The 14791-nt window shown below is 46.9% G+C and overlaps 2 protein-coding genes across 2 annotated transcripts; one reads left to right on the forward strand and one right to left on the reverse strand.

Moving 5' to 3' along the window:
• Positions 1-3: 3 nt before the first annotated feature.
• LOC120748110 (zona pellucida sperm-binding protein 4-like) lies at positions 4-4881 on the reverse strand. Its single transcript, XM_040054189.1, is given in 12 exon segments — positions 4-128; positions 1438-1585; positions 1662-1798; positions 1801-1853; positions 2049-2077; positions 2079-2177; positions 2510-2607; positions 2774-2961; positions 3330-3485; positions 4043-4145; positions 4224-4345; positions 4681-4881. Coding segments are annotated over 12 exon segments (1395 nt in total). The 5' UTR covers positions 4862-4881; the 3' UTR covers positions 4-47.
• Positions 4882-6282: 1401 nt separating this feature from the next.
• On the forward strand, positions 6283-14202 carry LOC120748109 (cytochrome P450 2C8-like; the record flags this gene model as incomplete). Its single annotated transcript, XM_040054188.1, has 9 exons — positions 6283-6382; positions 9500-9612; positions 9945-10107; positions 10588-10737; positions 11035-11195; positions 11571-11747; positions 12248-12389; positions 12692-12879; positions 14014-14202. Coding segments are annotated over exons 1-9 (1293 nt in total), but the record flags the coding sequence as incomplete, so codon positions are not given.
• Positions 14203-14791: the final 589 nt, after the last annotated feature.

Consider the following 14791-nt stretch of genomic DNA (forward strand, 5'->3'; position numbering starts at 1 on the left):
TAGGCCCTTGCTGCCTCTTTGCACAGGGAAGCAGAATGCCAGGACACTTACTGACTGGGAATACAACTGGTGATGCAGGACTCCTTTGCAGACCGGTGGCACACGGAAGCGCTGCAGTGCAGGTACACCTAGAGGAAAATGGAGCATAGCCTGAAACCCCTCATGCAGTGTCTGGAGACTGGTGATATCCTAGTGTGGTGCGCTGACCCCAGCTAACAGCTAAGCACTCATACAGCCACTTATTCCTTCCCCCTGCTCTGCCCCAGCAGGGCAGAGAAAGAATAGGAAGAGCAAAAGCAAGAAAACCTGTAGCTGGAGAGATAAAGACAGTTAAATAAGTGAAGGAAATGAAGAGAGGGAAGGAAAAAACCCTGAAGCACAAGTGATGTTTATAAAGGCAAGACACCTACCCTGCTCCCACAGGAAGACCAATGCCCAGGCAGTTTGGAGCATCAGCTACTGAAAGATTAAATCCCCTAATCTTTACTGCTGAGCATAAAATCATGCAGCACGGAATATTCCTTTGGCCATTTTGAGTCAGCTCTGCTGCCTCCCAGGTTCTAGCCTATCCCATGCCTACTCAGGGTTCACAGCAGAATGAAGAGAAACTCGGTATTCTGCAAGCACTATTCAGCCAACAGCAAGGAGATCTGTTTTCAACAGAGTTTCGGCGACAAAGCCAAAGCTACAGCACCAGATGCATGGCTATGAGGAGAGTTAGCTCTGTCCTAGCGCACCTGGTCCTTAAGGGGGAAGGCAGGAAAGTCTGCTCCCTTGTTTCACATCCAGGCTGTAGCCTTGGAGCCCTCTGCTGTCTGCTCCACGGCAGCTTGGAAACCTTTACACCAAGCACTTTCAAACTCTGTTAAATCCGGTACTACAGCACTTCTCCCTGACACCTGAAATGCTGCTGCCCGAGCACCACTTCACTGTGAGCCTTGTTAAGTACAGCTGAGACCAGTTTTGAGTATTAGTTGATCCCAGGAGCCCTGAGCAAACAGTACAAGGCAGGGTGAATTTCATGTGACTTAACTGGAGGAGCTCAATGAGATTCAGAGCCCAGATGCTTCAAAAGGCACTCAAAGTTATTTCCAAGTTATTTTGGCCAAGAAATGTAGTTTAGAGAATATTAAGTAGCATAGCTAGAGCACACACCATAAGCTAATTCACCAGACAAGCTAGCACTTGCTTAAGTAAACTACGACCCTTCTAGTAGTCACACACCTCCAGTGATGTCTCTTACCTCTACCACATTCACTTCAGGGAATAGGGTTTTTGGCATCAACCTCTCCCCTTCTGTTTCAGCAGGGGATTTTCCTAATCTTCACCCCACTTGCCCAAGGAGGCCAAGAGACTCATAGTTATGAAGTGGTTCTTATTCCTTGCACATTTTACTTGTCTTCAATATGGAGCTAGGAAGCCAGGACAGGATCTTACCAGCCCAGAGAGTTTCTCTTGGAAAGCGGAGTCCACAAAGGTGAATGTGTAGAGGGTGAAACGCTGGTAATGAGAGGGGAACAGTAGTCCTGAGGTGAAACTCGGAGGCATCAGCTGTGTCTGGTAGTTGTCCCCTGCATAAGAGCACCTGAGGAAGGAAGGTAAAGAATGAAAAAAGAGCAAGTCATTTCCCCCAACCCAAAGTTTTTTACAAGTTCCCTTACCCATCCACCAAAATTGGCTACTGCAGCTGTTGCTGGGGATTGGTGCTTGGTGAGGCCCAGCAGTGGTGTAGAACTAAAATCAGGTCTGGGTCTGTTCTCCAAAGGATCTTGACTTCAGCATAAAGAGGATCTCTCAAAAAGTCTTCACAACAGGATAGTCACTGTCCGTATAGTAGGAAGTATAGCTTCCATCTGGGACAGAAGAAACCAGAGAGCCATTTAAGAGCAGGAAGAAACAGGAATAGGCATCCTTTATAGCCATCTCATTAAGTTCCCACCATGGCAGCAAACGAGTGCTGAGTTAGCCCATTAATACTCCACTGTTACTCATCAGAGACCAGAGCCCTGCACCAAGAGGCTTGAGCAGGTCCTGCAAACCCTTCCTACATGTGGCAACACGCAGCTCCAAAGAGAGGACCTGGCTGGGACACAGCAGGGAGTGGTGGCAGTGTGAAAACCTGAACACTCAAGGGAATGGAGCTCCCACTGATGGAATAACTACATCGGACATGTAACCTGGTGGGAAAGGCATGCTCCAAATCAGGCAAATAAGAAAAGCCACTCTGATACCCCCTTTCTCCAATATGGGAACTTATAGTCTGCTTTAATTAGTTATATCCCCTTTCTTGCAACTTTTTAACAAATACTTCAAATTCTCTTTAGTGTTTAGATTTGAGAATCTGCAGATTGTCACTATCAACACCAGCTTTGTTCCTACTAATTAGAAATATTAACCAGTCTTTAACTTATTCCAGTGCCCTTACGCGAATTCAGTTTGTGACAAGCAGGAATTTCTCTAGTGATGTTGAACACAGTGACACCCAGCAACATCAGCCCTAGGGTAATACCTGAAAATTCTATCCCTAGTGACAGAGCCAAGGCTCCCAGTCTTCACATCCCTGCTTGCCAGCAACTCGTTTTCATGTATGGCCTGGTCTCCAATCATCTGGAATGACAGAGAGGCACCATCACCGTGGTAAAGCCAGGCTGGATCAATACGAGGCTGGAGAACAGCATTTGGCCTCTGGAAGTCTGTAGCATGTCCATTAAGCAGCCAAAGCCATGTCAGGTTGTTCCAGCTCTTCCAGCCTAGCAACAGCTGCAGCTCTTACCTGAGAAGTAGTGCCACAGGCAGAGAGTGGAAACTGGTACACAACAAAGGCATTGTTTGTCAGGACAGGGACACAGCCAGTACTGTGTCCATCGGCCAGTTGCACTGAGTCCAGGGCAACAGGTGGCAGGGTCACATCTCGAGAAACAGCAATGGAAAACTGGCCATCTGGTGTACAATGAGCTGTCACTGGAGAAAAAGATACAATCAATCTTGAGCTCAGAGAGGGATGGAAAGGAGGTCCTAACATCACAACCAAGACAAGACCAGAAAATCCTGCAAGCTCTCCTGCCTTTAACCTACAAAACAAGTGCTAAGTAGGGCAAGACAGGTGCAACCAGCTCCAACAACAATATAGATGCTGGGCATAAAACCAGGTCTGTTGCAAAACAGTGGAAAATGCTGGACACTTCACTGGAACATATTTTTGGCAGCAAAAAACGTAGCCCTGAGCCACCTGCAGGAGTGGTACACACCAAGCTTGCCCTGCCAGCAAAGTGAGAAATCCTTGTTCTGCAGCAGTGCAGGAGGGAGGGAGACCAGCTGCTCGGGCTTACCTGTGTTACCAAAGTAGCAAGGCTTCACCCTGTCTCTGGGGTCATAGCAGCAGCCTCATGCTTCACAGTCTCGCTGGCTGATGGGCAGGGAGGTACACGGCAGCCGGTCATGGCTGGGTACAGCTGAACAGACACTACTGCTGGGAGCATCCAGGGCTGGAAAAAAACAGCAGGTCTTTGCAGCTGAAGTACAAGAGCAGGGGGACAAAGGCATGAAGGACACTGGTTGAAGGTGTCCTGGTGACTGCATACAAATCAAGGGAAGTGAGAGTCAGGTGAGGGTCAAACACGTGGCCAGGATCTGGTATGGAAGTCTGCTCAGGAGGGACCTGCATCTCCATGGAGCAGAGACTCCCCCTGAAGCCATGTACAGGAAACTGGACTTACATTGGATCTGTCAAGATAAAGTGTTTTAGATCAACTCTTGGTAGCTAAGAAAATCATTGCACCTAGTCTCCAGATCAATCCCTGAACTTGCAGGAACTCATGTAGCCAGAATATGGCTGTGAGACACAATGAACATATTCACCTGCTGACCCTGCAGGGAGGCACAAGTCCACAGCAGATTGGAAGATCCTATGTCCAAACCCTTTTGCATGGGGCTTTCTGCACAGCAGTAAGTCCCCTTTCCTAGCCCCCAGACTGACTAGGAACAGCCATCTGAAAGAAATACCTCTCATCTCCACAAGATTTTATCAATGCTTGTATCTTACCAGGAAGGTCCACAGGGCACCTGAGAAGTGTCTCTTCATGAAGAACCTTTTGCCCAGCAGCATCTGTTCCTTCAAGCCCAACCAGTATAAGGTAATTGTGATCCTAGGGGAAAGCCACACCAGTCAGGACAGCCAGAGCAGCAGTAGATACAAGCCCAGCAGAATCCCTAAGGTCACTCACCCACTCAAAGACATAACAGCCAGCATAGGAGACCGATACTTTCCTGGAGCCATCTGGATTCCCAGATACCAAGAGCCCACAGCCAGAGTCATTCTGCAGAACATGCGCCTTCCCTTCAGTATCTAGGGAAAGAAGACACAGCAGCAGGGACTTCAGAGTCCCACATTGCAGATTAGACCCACTACAACCCTACCTTTCTGTAGGAAATAGGGGCCTCTCCAGTATTCGGGTCTGGAACAGCAGTGAGAGAATCCAGCAGCTAAGACATCTAGATCCAGGCATAGCACTTCACCAAATCCTTGACTGCTGTGTCATATAAACAGCCCCACAATTATGCAAGATTTACAGAAGCTGTTCAGCAACACTTCACATCAAAACCCACTCCTTTCTTCTCATTCCATGCATCTCTGCATTTGGGCAAGTAGATGGCTAAAAATGCCTCTTGATACTGCCTCACCCCAAGTAGTCAGCACAAATGAAGCATTCCCTTCCCAGCCTGGAGGTAAGGTGAGCTGTAAGCTTTTTTGGCCACAAGTCAGCAGGGTAGGATCAGAAAAAACACTGACGTGGGTCCCCAAAACCAAAGCCAGGGGACCAAGAAACACCCAGAAGAGCATAGACTGCCCTACAACACCCATCCTGCTCTCTCAGTAGGCCCTTAGCCTAGCTCTTTTAAATTGTGGAGCCAGCTGGCACCAGAAATGCCTGAAGTGTCCAGGTGGACCCAGCCCAGCATTTTTACACCTTCCATTGCCCTCACCTGAATTCAGCAGAGTCTGCTTGCACTCTCTGAAGAAAACCAAAGGGCAAGAGTTGAGCTAATGTCAAGAGATGGGTCTCTATTTGTACTGTATAGCCACAGGAGGGTCTTCAAACCCTTTTTCCTACCCTGAGTTCTTCTCACAGTTGTGCAAGAAACTCAGTGACAACGCTCTTTATACCCTTTTAAAGATTATATGGGTTCAAATGCCAGGCACAGGGTGCTGACATAAAAGCACAGAAATAGCCCTCCACATAAAATCTGTGAGAAATTATGGTGCTCAGGAGGCTTTGCATGCCTAAACAGTGGTGATTCCCCATAAACACTCTGCTGTGGACTTTCAGCCCTGTTTGCAGTGTGGTTGTGTGGGGATAGTTGCAGGACTGGTTCAGGCCTGGCTGTTAAGTGGCAGGATGGTGTGCTCTCTGGGACCCCAAAAACTGGCAGGTGGGCCTCTGAGATGGGCTTGAAACACAGGGAAGGGGAGCCTGTGTGATCCCAGAGAAAACTCTGCCTGTCAGCAACCATTGCCTGCCTGTAACTGCGAGGTCTCCTGGAGAGCCTTCTCCTCGGCCACACATCAGGCAGCCACACCAAGTGAATGCCTCATTGTCCATACATGTTCCTGCATTTGTGCAATGGAACTGTGAATGTCTTTACACTTCTGCTCTCAGCAAGCCCTCCAGCTCCTGGATGTCTGCACAGCACTGTACAGCATCAGTACAGTGGCCCCAGCCAGCCCTCATCACAGGCATGGTGGGCAGCAGCTGAGTCTGAGGGAAGCATTTCCTTTGCTCTTCCACCCCAGCCCACAGCCCATCTTTGCTGCACAGCTGTACAGGATGCCATGATCCCAGCTGCTCAAGAACATCACTGTGCCTACGTCCGCTAATTTCATGCACCAACCAGGATGGCTGCTCCACAAAGTATAAGACCTTGTCAGCAGCTCTGCGCAACAGGAGATGGAGACAATGGATCTTAACAGGCTGCATGTGTGGCTGAGGCTTGAGCAGCCCTCATGAAACACCTGTGCTTCCCACAGTGCCAGCCTGGGCACTGGGCAGCAACAGTGGAGAGACACTCAGGGAAAACATTCGGACTTTGGCAGGGAGGGAGGTTTCTTCTCTTTAGAAGCTGAGCACTGTGCATGCCCAAATCACATCATCACTGCATGACTACCAAATGCTTCCTTTGACAGCACTACCTGCTGATAATTGGGAAAAAATCAGTAAAGTACTTTGGAGCTATAGGGAAGTACTTTTATTACACTTTAATCCATCAATACTTTACTTATGCCAACAGAAAAATGTCTACGTGGACTTGCAGAATAATTCTACGTGAAACAACCCCGGAAGTGCTGTAGATCCACCAAGGAGTACCTGTGTGAGAATGGTTTCAGGTAACTGCCCTTTCCTAGCTCCTACACAGACACCAAACAGCTGTGTCTGATCATGTAGGGATGGGAGGCTCTTCAAATGAGCTTGACAGAGCCCAGAGCTCAGAGAGACACTGGATTTGATTTCAGTCCATGGGTGAGGCTTCTTGCACTGCAGGAAGCATTGCAGGCCACAAGAGTGTAAAAATAGTAGTTTAGAATATCACAGGGTGAAAAAACAGTGAGTTTGGGATTCTTGGCATTGAAGTGAATGGGGCAAGATGGAGAATTTAGGGCGTTGTCCCTTTCTTCTTCCTTCTTGTTCCCTCACTCCATTTCTGCAGTGACGTTGGCACAAAGTAGTTAGTGAGGATTGGGTCAGAGTAAAGATGACCTTTTTAGTAATAGTGATAGACATTGGTAATAAATAGTAAATAAAGAATACGTAGCAATTAGTATAAAAGATAAGGACAGCCCAGAGACGGGGGGAGTCACCAGATGTCCGAGCCGCGGCAAACATCTTTCGGACACTGAGAAAATTGTAAGATAAGAACTAATAAACGAAGCATGTAACCTTGAAGACTCCGTCTTTTCCTGCGTTTGGCACAGAGCTTTGCAGAGGGCCAGAACTCTAAGACCACCTGAATGCCGGGGAATTTAAGCTCCTAAAAAGGAGCCCCCGACAGACATTCATGGAAATTAAATGCTTGGAAACCAGCCTAACTGAAATGAAAGAAGTTCTGTCTTCCTCAGATTTTTTTTTCCTCACCCATTTGATAGTTCTCGTGCATTACAGTGACCCAGCTATAAACACCAATTTAGATAGCACCTAAGACCACCACAGACAGGAAGGACATGCAGAGGATGAAGGCAGGTAAAGAAAATATCTCCGTGGGCCACTAGTCTGATCAATGAGCTTCATGGGAACAAGGGAACTTTGTAGACAAGGTGGAAGGTCATGAACACTGGTAGGTGGCAGCTACCTCCTGTGACAGTGCAAACTCTCATGAACTTCACTTTCATTAGATGGAAGTCGATGAACCTACATGAACTGCCCTGAACTTCCCTGACAGCATCTGAGCTGATGCAGGAATTTGGCCAGCAGATCAGCAACTAGCCAAAAGTTGTTGGCAATTCAGTTTTTCCACCAAAGTACTGAGTATGACTTTCTAAGAAGTAAAATGAGATTTTAAAAGAACAACTAGAAAATTATTGCACCTATCCAAGAGAACAAGGATTACTTAGGACTCCCTTCTGTAGGGACGGTATAAAATTTTTGCAAATGATGGAGACCTTCACTAGCTCATCTGAGTGAGAAGGAAACTCACATTAACAGACTGCTGTACAGCAAACAAAGCACACCCCAATGAAGTGATGCCTTAAGTTTTAGCTTTCATGTTTTTCAGATTTTGTGCTGCCTAGGGGGTGTATTTTGAGCCTCATATTAAGTGTTAGTAAGCTCTCTTCACAGAGTAGGTAAATAAAACAAATCCTTTTCCAGATGGAGACCAAGGTCAGCTGTTAGAAGTTTTCAGGCCCAAAAGCATAAACAATGATGCACTGTGGAGAGAAAACAAGAAGGATGGGACTTTGTAATCTGGAGCTGTAACTGGACAATTAAACCCAATATGCAAATGGACCAAAACTTATAAAAGTGTGAGACCTCGTGACCAGTCATCCATTTTGTGACCATATTTAGGTCCGTCTTGGGTGTAGCCCTGGCCAGGCTCTTGTACTGCCTGAGATGTATCCTTAAAGGCTTTTTAGTAAATACCTACTTTATGGTCTTAGCTCTGTCTATTTTCTGTTCCAGGTCAGCCTTCCCAAGGTATCAGAAGCACTCAGTCCCATATCCCCTATCCTTGCAACACCTTCCAATCAGTTTTGCCTGCAAATGTGTTACAGTTCAGGAGAGATGGAGGATTAAGGCCTGACTGAACAAGCTGAGCACAGCACGGAGGGTTGTTTGTACCAGCCATTGCTGCTGCTCTTGGGACCCCACCAGTACACTGGCCCTGAGTAATCTTGGGTGGGGAGCTTCCAGCTCTTTTTAAAGCTCTTGCAACACATCAGACATGCTCTTCTGTCTCCCAGAGCACCTAGGGAACTTCCAGGGCACTAGTTCCTCATAGTGTAGTCAGACATCAACAAAACAAGAACCTGTGCATGCCAGCTTCCAGCAGTAGGTTGGATGAGCTTCTTTGGTAGGTGCAAGGACTAGTTGCCAGGTTGCAATAGCCTATACCCAGCCTTGGACAAGTGCATCTTTGTCCCAGCTTGGGAAGCTATTTCCCAGAGGCTCTCTCAAGTTCTGGATTTCTCTCTTCTCTGTCCTTCTCTTTTTTTCCTCTAGGATACCTTGAAAAGGTCAGAGTCTCAAGGCCTCATCCCCTTTTCTTACATCTTCATTTTTTCTCACCCACCAAGTCCTTCCTTGTTTATTGTCATGTCTGGAGACCTTTCTGGCCTTGCTAGGTAGATATTTCATATTTTCCTCTCTTGTGAGGCCAGGCACCCCTAGGGAGAGAGACTGAGGCTATTTCTGTACACTGAGGAATACACAGTTGCACGTCCTTTGCCAAATCACATGCAGTACAAACATAATACCAATGTCAGGAGGATTTCAGGAACAATAAAGGATGGCTCACACCACTCACTGCCTGCACAATCAGTACTGAAGAACAGAAAACCCAAATGTCACTAAAGTACTTGGAAGATGCTCTTGTGACAGTGAATATCTGTGAGTGCTTATCAATCAGAGAGTGTGCCTCTAGCATGATCTATTTAACAATTAACTCTAGGTGAAACAAAACAAGTTTTATGAGCACATTACAGATTTCCTAATCTCTGTTGGCATCTGCAGTTGTTTGAGATAAGGTGTGTCCTCAATGAATAATTAATACCAGTAAAGGTCTTAGTTTCACAACACAGGGCAATCTAACAAATGATTGACTAGTAACACCCACTGACTCGGCCATGTGACCCAAAACCTGCTCTTGAGCTAACACACACCTTCGGTATATAAACTCAGATTCTGACAGCTAGAGTCACTCCCTCCTGAGCCACAGAAGAGAATGGAGCTCCTGGGAGGAGTCACTGTTGTCCTTCTGGTTTGCATTGCTTGCCTGCTCTCTTTTGCAGCATGGAAAGGAAGGTCTGGAAAGGGGAAGGTGCCTCCAGGACCAGCTCCCCTTCCCATTCTAGGTAACCTGCTGCAGGTGAAAGCAAGTAACTTGACCGAAACCCTCCAGAAGGTAAGGCCACTTCTCTCCTTCTGCTGTGGGTGAGAAATGTGTGAGATCTGTGCATGGGGTCAACCTGTGGCTCTGGCTCGATGACTTGCAATTCCAGAGGAACAGAAAAATCATGGGGATTGCAGCTGCTTCCCCTCATTGCTCTTGCCTTATTGTTTGTGGCCTCATAAATGGGACCCATCTCCATAGCCACATTTATCATGAGAGAACCAAATCTTGATGTTACCAATGTGCAAGGCTAACTGTGTGCTGTGGGAGGCAGCAGCAAGGAGACTTTCCCACTGTTCCTCACTGTTTGCTCCATGTCCATGTTCTCTCTTAAATTTTTACAGCTCAGTGAACAGTATGGACAAGTGTTCACAGTGCACATGGGCTCTGACCCAGTGGTGGTGCTATATGGACACGATGTGGTGAAAGAAGCCCTGGTTGATCGCGCGGATGAGTTTGCTTCCAGAGGACACATGCCAATTGGAGACAGGGCTAACAATGGACTAGGTATGTTTGCTGACTGAACTCCTTCTGAAAGAGAAGGGAAGGGCTGAGGATGTGTTCAGCAGATTAGCGCTGGAGTGTACCTTGCATGAGGGAAAACTGCAAGGGGTTGGTGCAGCCCACCTGGAGAGCGGAAGCCAGAGAGGGCTGTAATTGCTGACTTCCACCACTCAGAGGGTGTGTGGTGGCAGAGAAGGGGAGCCAGATGTTCTCAAAGAGCCTTTGTTCGCAAAGATGGACAGGGAAATGGCAAGGGGCAGCAGCCACCAGGTGCAGCAAGGGAAATTAATTATTAATTATTCATGAGCATGTAGTAGAGAAGGCCAAAAGCAGGCAGTTGGACTACAGAACCTCCAAATCACAGTACACTGTGATGCTACCATGTCAGTGCTCTCCAGGGACAGGATTCACTGTCACCATGAGCCACTGCTCATCTCACATCCAGCATGCCCAAGACAGGTATTCTTCCTTCTCCCTCTGCAGGGATTATTTTTAGCAACAATGAGCCATGGTTACAAGTCCGGCGGTTTTCTCTCACCACTCTGAGGAACTTTGGAATGGGGAAGAGGAGCATTGAAGAGAGGATACAGGAGGAATCTGACTACTTGCTGGAAGAGATCAACAAAACAAAGGGTACAGTCCATTTTTAATATATTTTATGTTTGAAAAAAATAGGCTGTATTAAGGGAGATCACATCTTTAGCAAGGAATGAAGTTCCAATGGATTTGGTCCATGCACCAGCTTGCACCCCTCCTTACAAAGCTGTAAAAATTTTGTGATCATGTTCTGTTCTGTTTGGAGGACCCTTCTGTGTAAGTCAGAGACTGATCTGGTATTTCCACTAACAACCAGAGTTCAGATTACCCATAGCAGCCATACAGTAATTCATGGGGTTTTTTTAATAGTCTGTAACTTTTCTGAAATCACAGGAGCATCTTTTGACCCAACCTTCATGCTGAGCTGTTCTGTCTCCAATATCATATGCTCCATTGTCTTTGGGAAACGATATGATTATAATGACAAGAAGTTCCTGGCTCTGATGAACAACATGAACAACATCTTTGAGATGACCAACTCCAAGTGGGGACAGGTACATTCAGTAGGCAACATTCTCCCAGGGGAGCAGACCTCCCTCCCGATGAAGTTCCATTCTAGTTAGGACCCCATCAATGCTCTGCTGCACTGAGGCATTTCATTCAAGAGCAAGAAACTCCCTCACCAAAGACAGAACTGGCTTTGCCAGCTAAGTGCAGCTTCCCAATAATCCTGGACACCTTTATTCTCCACTCCTAAGGTTCCTACTACTACTACTACTATTACTAAGCAAGCCCTGCCATGCTGCCCAGCCTCATAGTCCTTCTGCTTGGTTTAGTTTACAGTGTTGTGGCTTTCCTGGGCTTTTGGCTAATATCAAAGGATGGGGAAAATGTCTCTACTAGACACCTTCCTGTTACTTTCCTTCCAGCTCTACCAGATGTTCTCAAATATCCTGAATTACCTGCCTGGCCCACACAACAATATATTTGCAGAATTTGATGCTCTAAAAGCCTTTGTAGCAGAGGAGGTGAAGTTGCACCAAGCCTCCCTAGATCCCAACTCCCCTCAGGATTTCATCGACTGTTTCCTCAGCAAAATGCAGGAGGTAAGGAGACTGATGGCCCCAGCTTGTCCCCAGACATACTTATGCTGAGTCCTTCCCTCTCATAAATAACACAGACATTGGGATGACCCCTTTCCAGTCATCTGTGTAATGGGAAAACAGTAACAATACCCCTGATATTGCCTGCATTAGGGCTTATAGCTCTGGGTCTGTGTGCTCACCAGCCATCACTACCAGCAGCAGTTCAGAGAGGGAGTTTCCTCTGCTTTCACCAAAACACAGGGACTTTTTCAGTCTGGTCTTGCAGTTCTTTCACTGGAAAGCAGTTGGCACAGCAAACAAGCAGTGGAGTGCCATTCAGTACACAGATTAAAAGAACATTGATATTGAGTTTTTCAAGGTAGCATTGCAATGCCTTAGATGGCTGCTGCACCTTAGCAGAGAAATGCAAGAACTCTAGGAGTAAAGGAAGGTCTGGGATGACACAAGAAAGGGCTACTTCTCTCAACTTAGCCAGAGAAAAAACAAAGCTTTTTCCTTAGGAGAAAGATCGTCCCAATTCCAGTTTCCACATGAAGAACCTGATAACAAGTACCTTCGACTTGTTCATTGCTGGAACTGAGACAACAAGCACCACTATACGATATGGGCTTCTGCTTCTTCTCAAATATCCAAAGATACAAGGTACCAGTTTGTGACCTCTTCTTCTCTAGCTATTCCCCTGGGCTGGGCACATGACTAACACCATACCCTTCTAGATTTTCCCTTCATCTCTCTCTCTCTCTTTGGGACCCATGTCCACAACTTTATTTAGCCAAATCAATAGGAGAAATTTCTTTGCATGGGCAGCAGTGGAGCTGTATTCTAGTCCACATCAAAAGCAACATAATGCTCCTGCCATCTGTGATTTGAAAACAGCTTAGGGGAACCTATTTAGATAGGTTTGGTTTTATTACGCATTTGATGGTTTGTGCCTCTCATGACAGAGAAAGTTCAAGAAGAGATTGACCAGGTAATAGGACGATCAAGAAAACCTTGTGTGGCTGACCGGACCCAGATGCCCTACACAGATGCCGTGGTCCATGAAATCCAGCGCTTCATCTCTCTTGTCCCCCTGGCTCTCCCTCACACTGTGACCAAAGACACCAGCTTCAGAGACTATGTTATTCCTAAGGTGAGCTCCCTCAAGTTCAGCAGTTCTTAGGCTGTCAGCTACAAGCCACAAGTTAGAACTGTTGTGGCCTGACCTTGTTTTCACCCAGCCCTTTGTTAGGCAGCTGTAGCTCACTTGCACTCCCCTGTCGATGCTCCATGGGCCAAGAATAGAACAGTAGCTCTTACCAACACTTTTGCTCCCTTGCTCTGCAGCTTTATCTATTTGCAGAAGCACAGTGGGTTCAGAAACACCCAGAGCAGTGATTCTTCACACAAAAGGCAGCAAAGTTGAGGAGCTGCTCACCACCACCCAGGATAGCCTGTGCACATGCTTGGGAACAAAGTCAGTTGCCGGTTATTGAGCACAGAAAGACTCTGAGCCACAAAATGCTGTAGGATATGTTTGCATTGAATGGACCAAGCCAAACCTGTTTGCTCTGTTCTAGCACACTTCCTGAGGCAGTCTCTGCTGGCCACTGCCAGAGGTGGGCTGGTGGGCTAGAGCAGCCCATGGCTTGGCCTGGACGGCTGCAGCAGTGTTTGTTGCTCTTCTGGGTGACTGTGGGCAGCTGGGAAACAGCAGTACATGGGCTGGTGAGGGTGTGATTGCCAGCTGTCTCTGTAGAATCATAAGGCAGGACCCAGAGAACTGCTCAGCTACCAGCAGAGAACTCTTGTGTTGAATATTCCAGCCCCTGTTAATGGCTGGCCAGGAAGTAGGAAGGTAGAGGATTGTGGCAAGAGAAATTTGTGTGTCGAGGGGAATTCCACAGGAGCTTCTTTTCCACAACTTTGTGTGCTTTTGATATTTTGGACTCACAGAAAAGAAGGGACATGGTGCATCTACAAGGTCATTATTGAGAAAAACCAAGAAAGAGAAAAATTAGGTGGGGTGTCCCCTAATGACCAGAGCAAGGTAAGGACGAATGTTCTGGAGATGAGGGAGAATTCAGGAAGAGCAGCCAACAACTGCTGTGACATGCAGTAGGGTCTCTCTAAAGTTGCCTCCTCTAGAGAAGGGTCCCTAAAGGGAAACCAAAGGCATTGGTAGGGTTATACAGGGAAGCACAATCTCAACTTGGCAGGCAGGCAGGCAGATTAAGTGATCTAATTTGCCTGCCTTTCATGGTCTGCTCTTCTTGTGTTACTTCAGGGCACCACTATTTTCCCTGTCCTCACTTCTGTCCTCCATGACAGTAAAGAGTTTGCAAACCCACATGAGTTCAATCCTGAACATTTCTTGAACAAGGACGGCACCTTTAGGAAGAGTGACTTCTTCATGCCCTTCTCAGCAGGTAAAGCACAGGTTTGCTCTTCCACTCTCTGTCAGCTTCCTCCTCTGGTGACGGCCCTGAGTTTCCCTGCAACACACAACTGCCTCCTCCCAACATGGTCCAACTGGTGCTTCCTTGGGGCTCACTGCTCTCTGGATAACTCCTTCCTCCTGTTCCCATCTCCCATCTTCTTCAGGCCTGACATCTTCTCAAATCTCCTACTAGGAGCTGGCAATGTAATGATGTGAATGGGATCCACTGGCACTGTCTAAAATACCTGTCACCTTCCTACACAACCACCCAAATCGTCCTGGATGAATCTTTTTGTGGTAGCTCCACTTTCCCCCAGCACCTTTTAAGTATCTCTTAGGCTACTTGACATCATTCACCTATCAATAGACCCAACCTTCCATTTTCTCACCTGTGCTTTATGTCACCTTGCTCTCTCTCACCTTTACTCCTTTGATATTCCCTCCACAGTTAAGTCTTCTCCTGCTCCTATTCTTCCTTCACACATCCATCCAAACTCTCAACAAATTCTTCTCTTGAAAATGTCCTTTGGTAACACTGACAGTCATCTCACTGCTATGGCTCTTTGTAGTAAACAAAGCTGTGCAACACAGCTGCATAGTACAAATTCTGGTCTACTCAGAACAC

The sequence above is a fragment of the Hirundo rustica genome, unplaced genomic scaffold (assembly GCF_015227805.2).
Source record: "Hirundo rustica isolate bHirRus1 unplaced genomic scaffold, bHirRus1.pri.v3 scaffold_540_arrow_ctg1, whole genome shotgun sequence".
In the NCBI taxonomy this organism is placed as follows: Eukaryota; Metazoa; Chordata; class Aves; order Passeriformes; family Hirundinidae; genus Hirundo; species Hirundo rustica.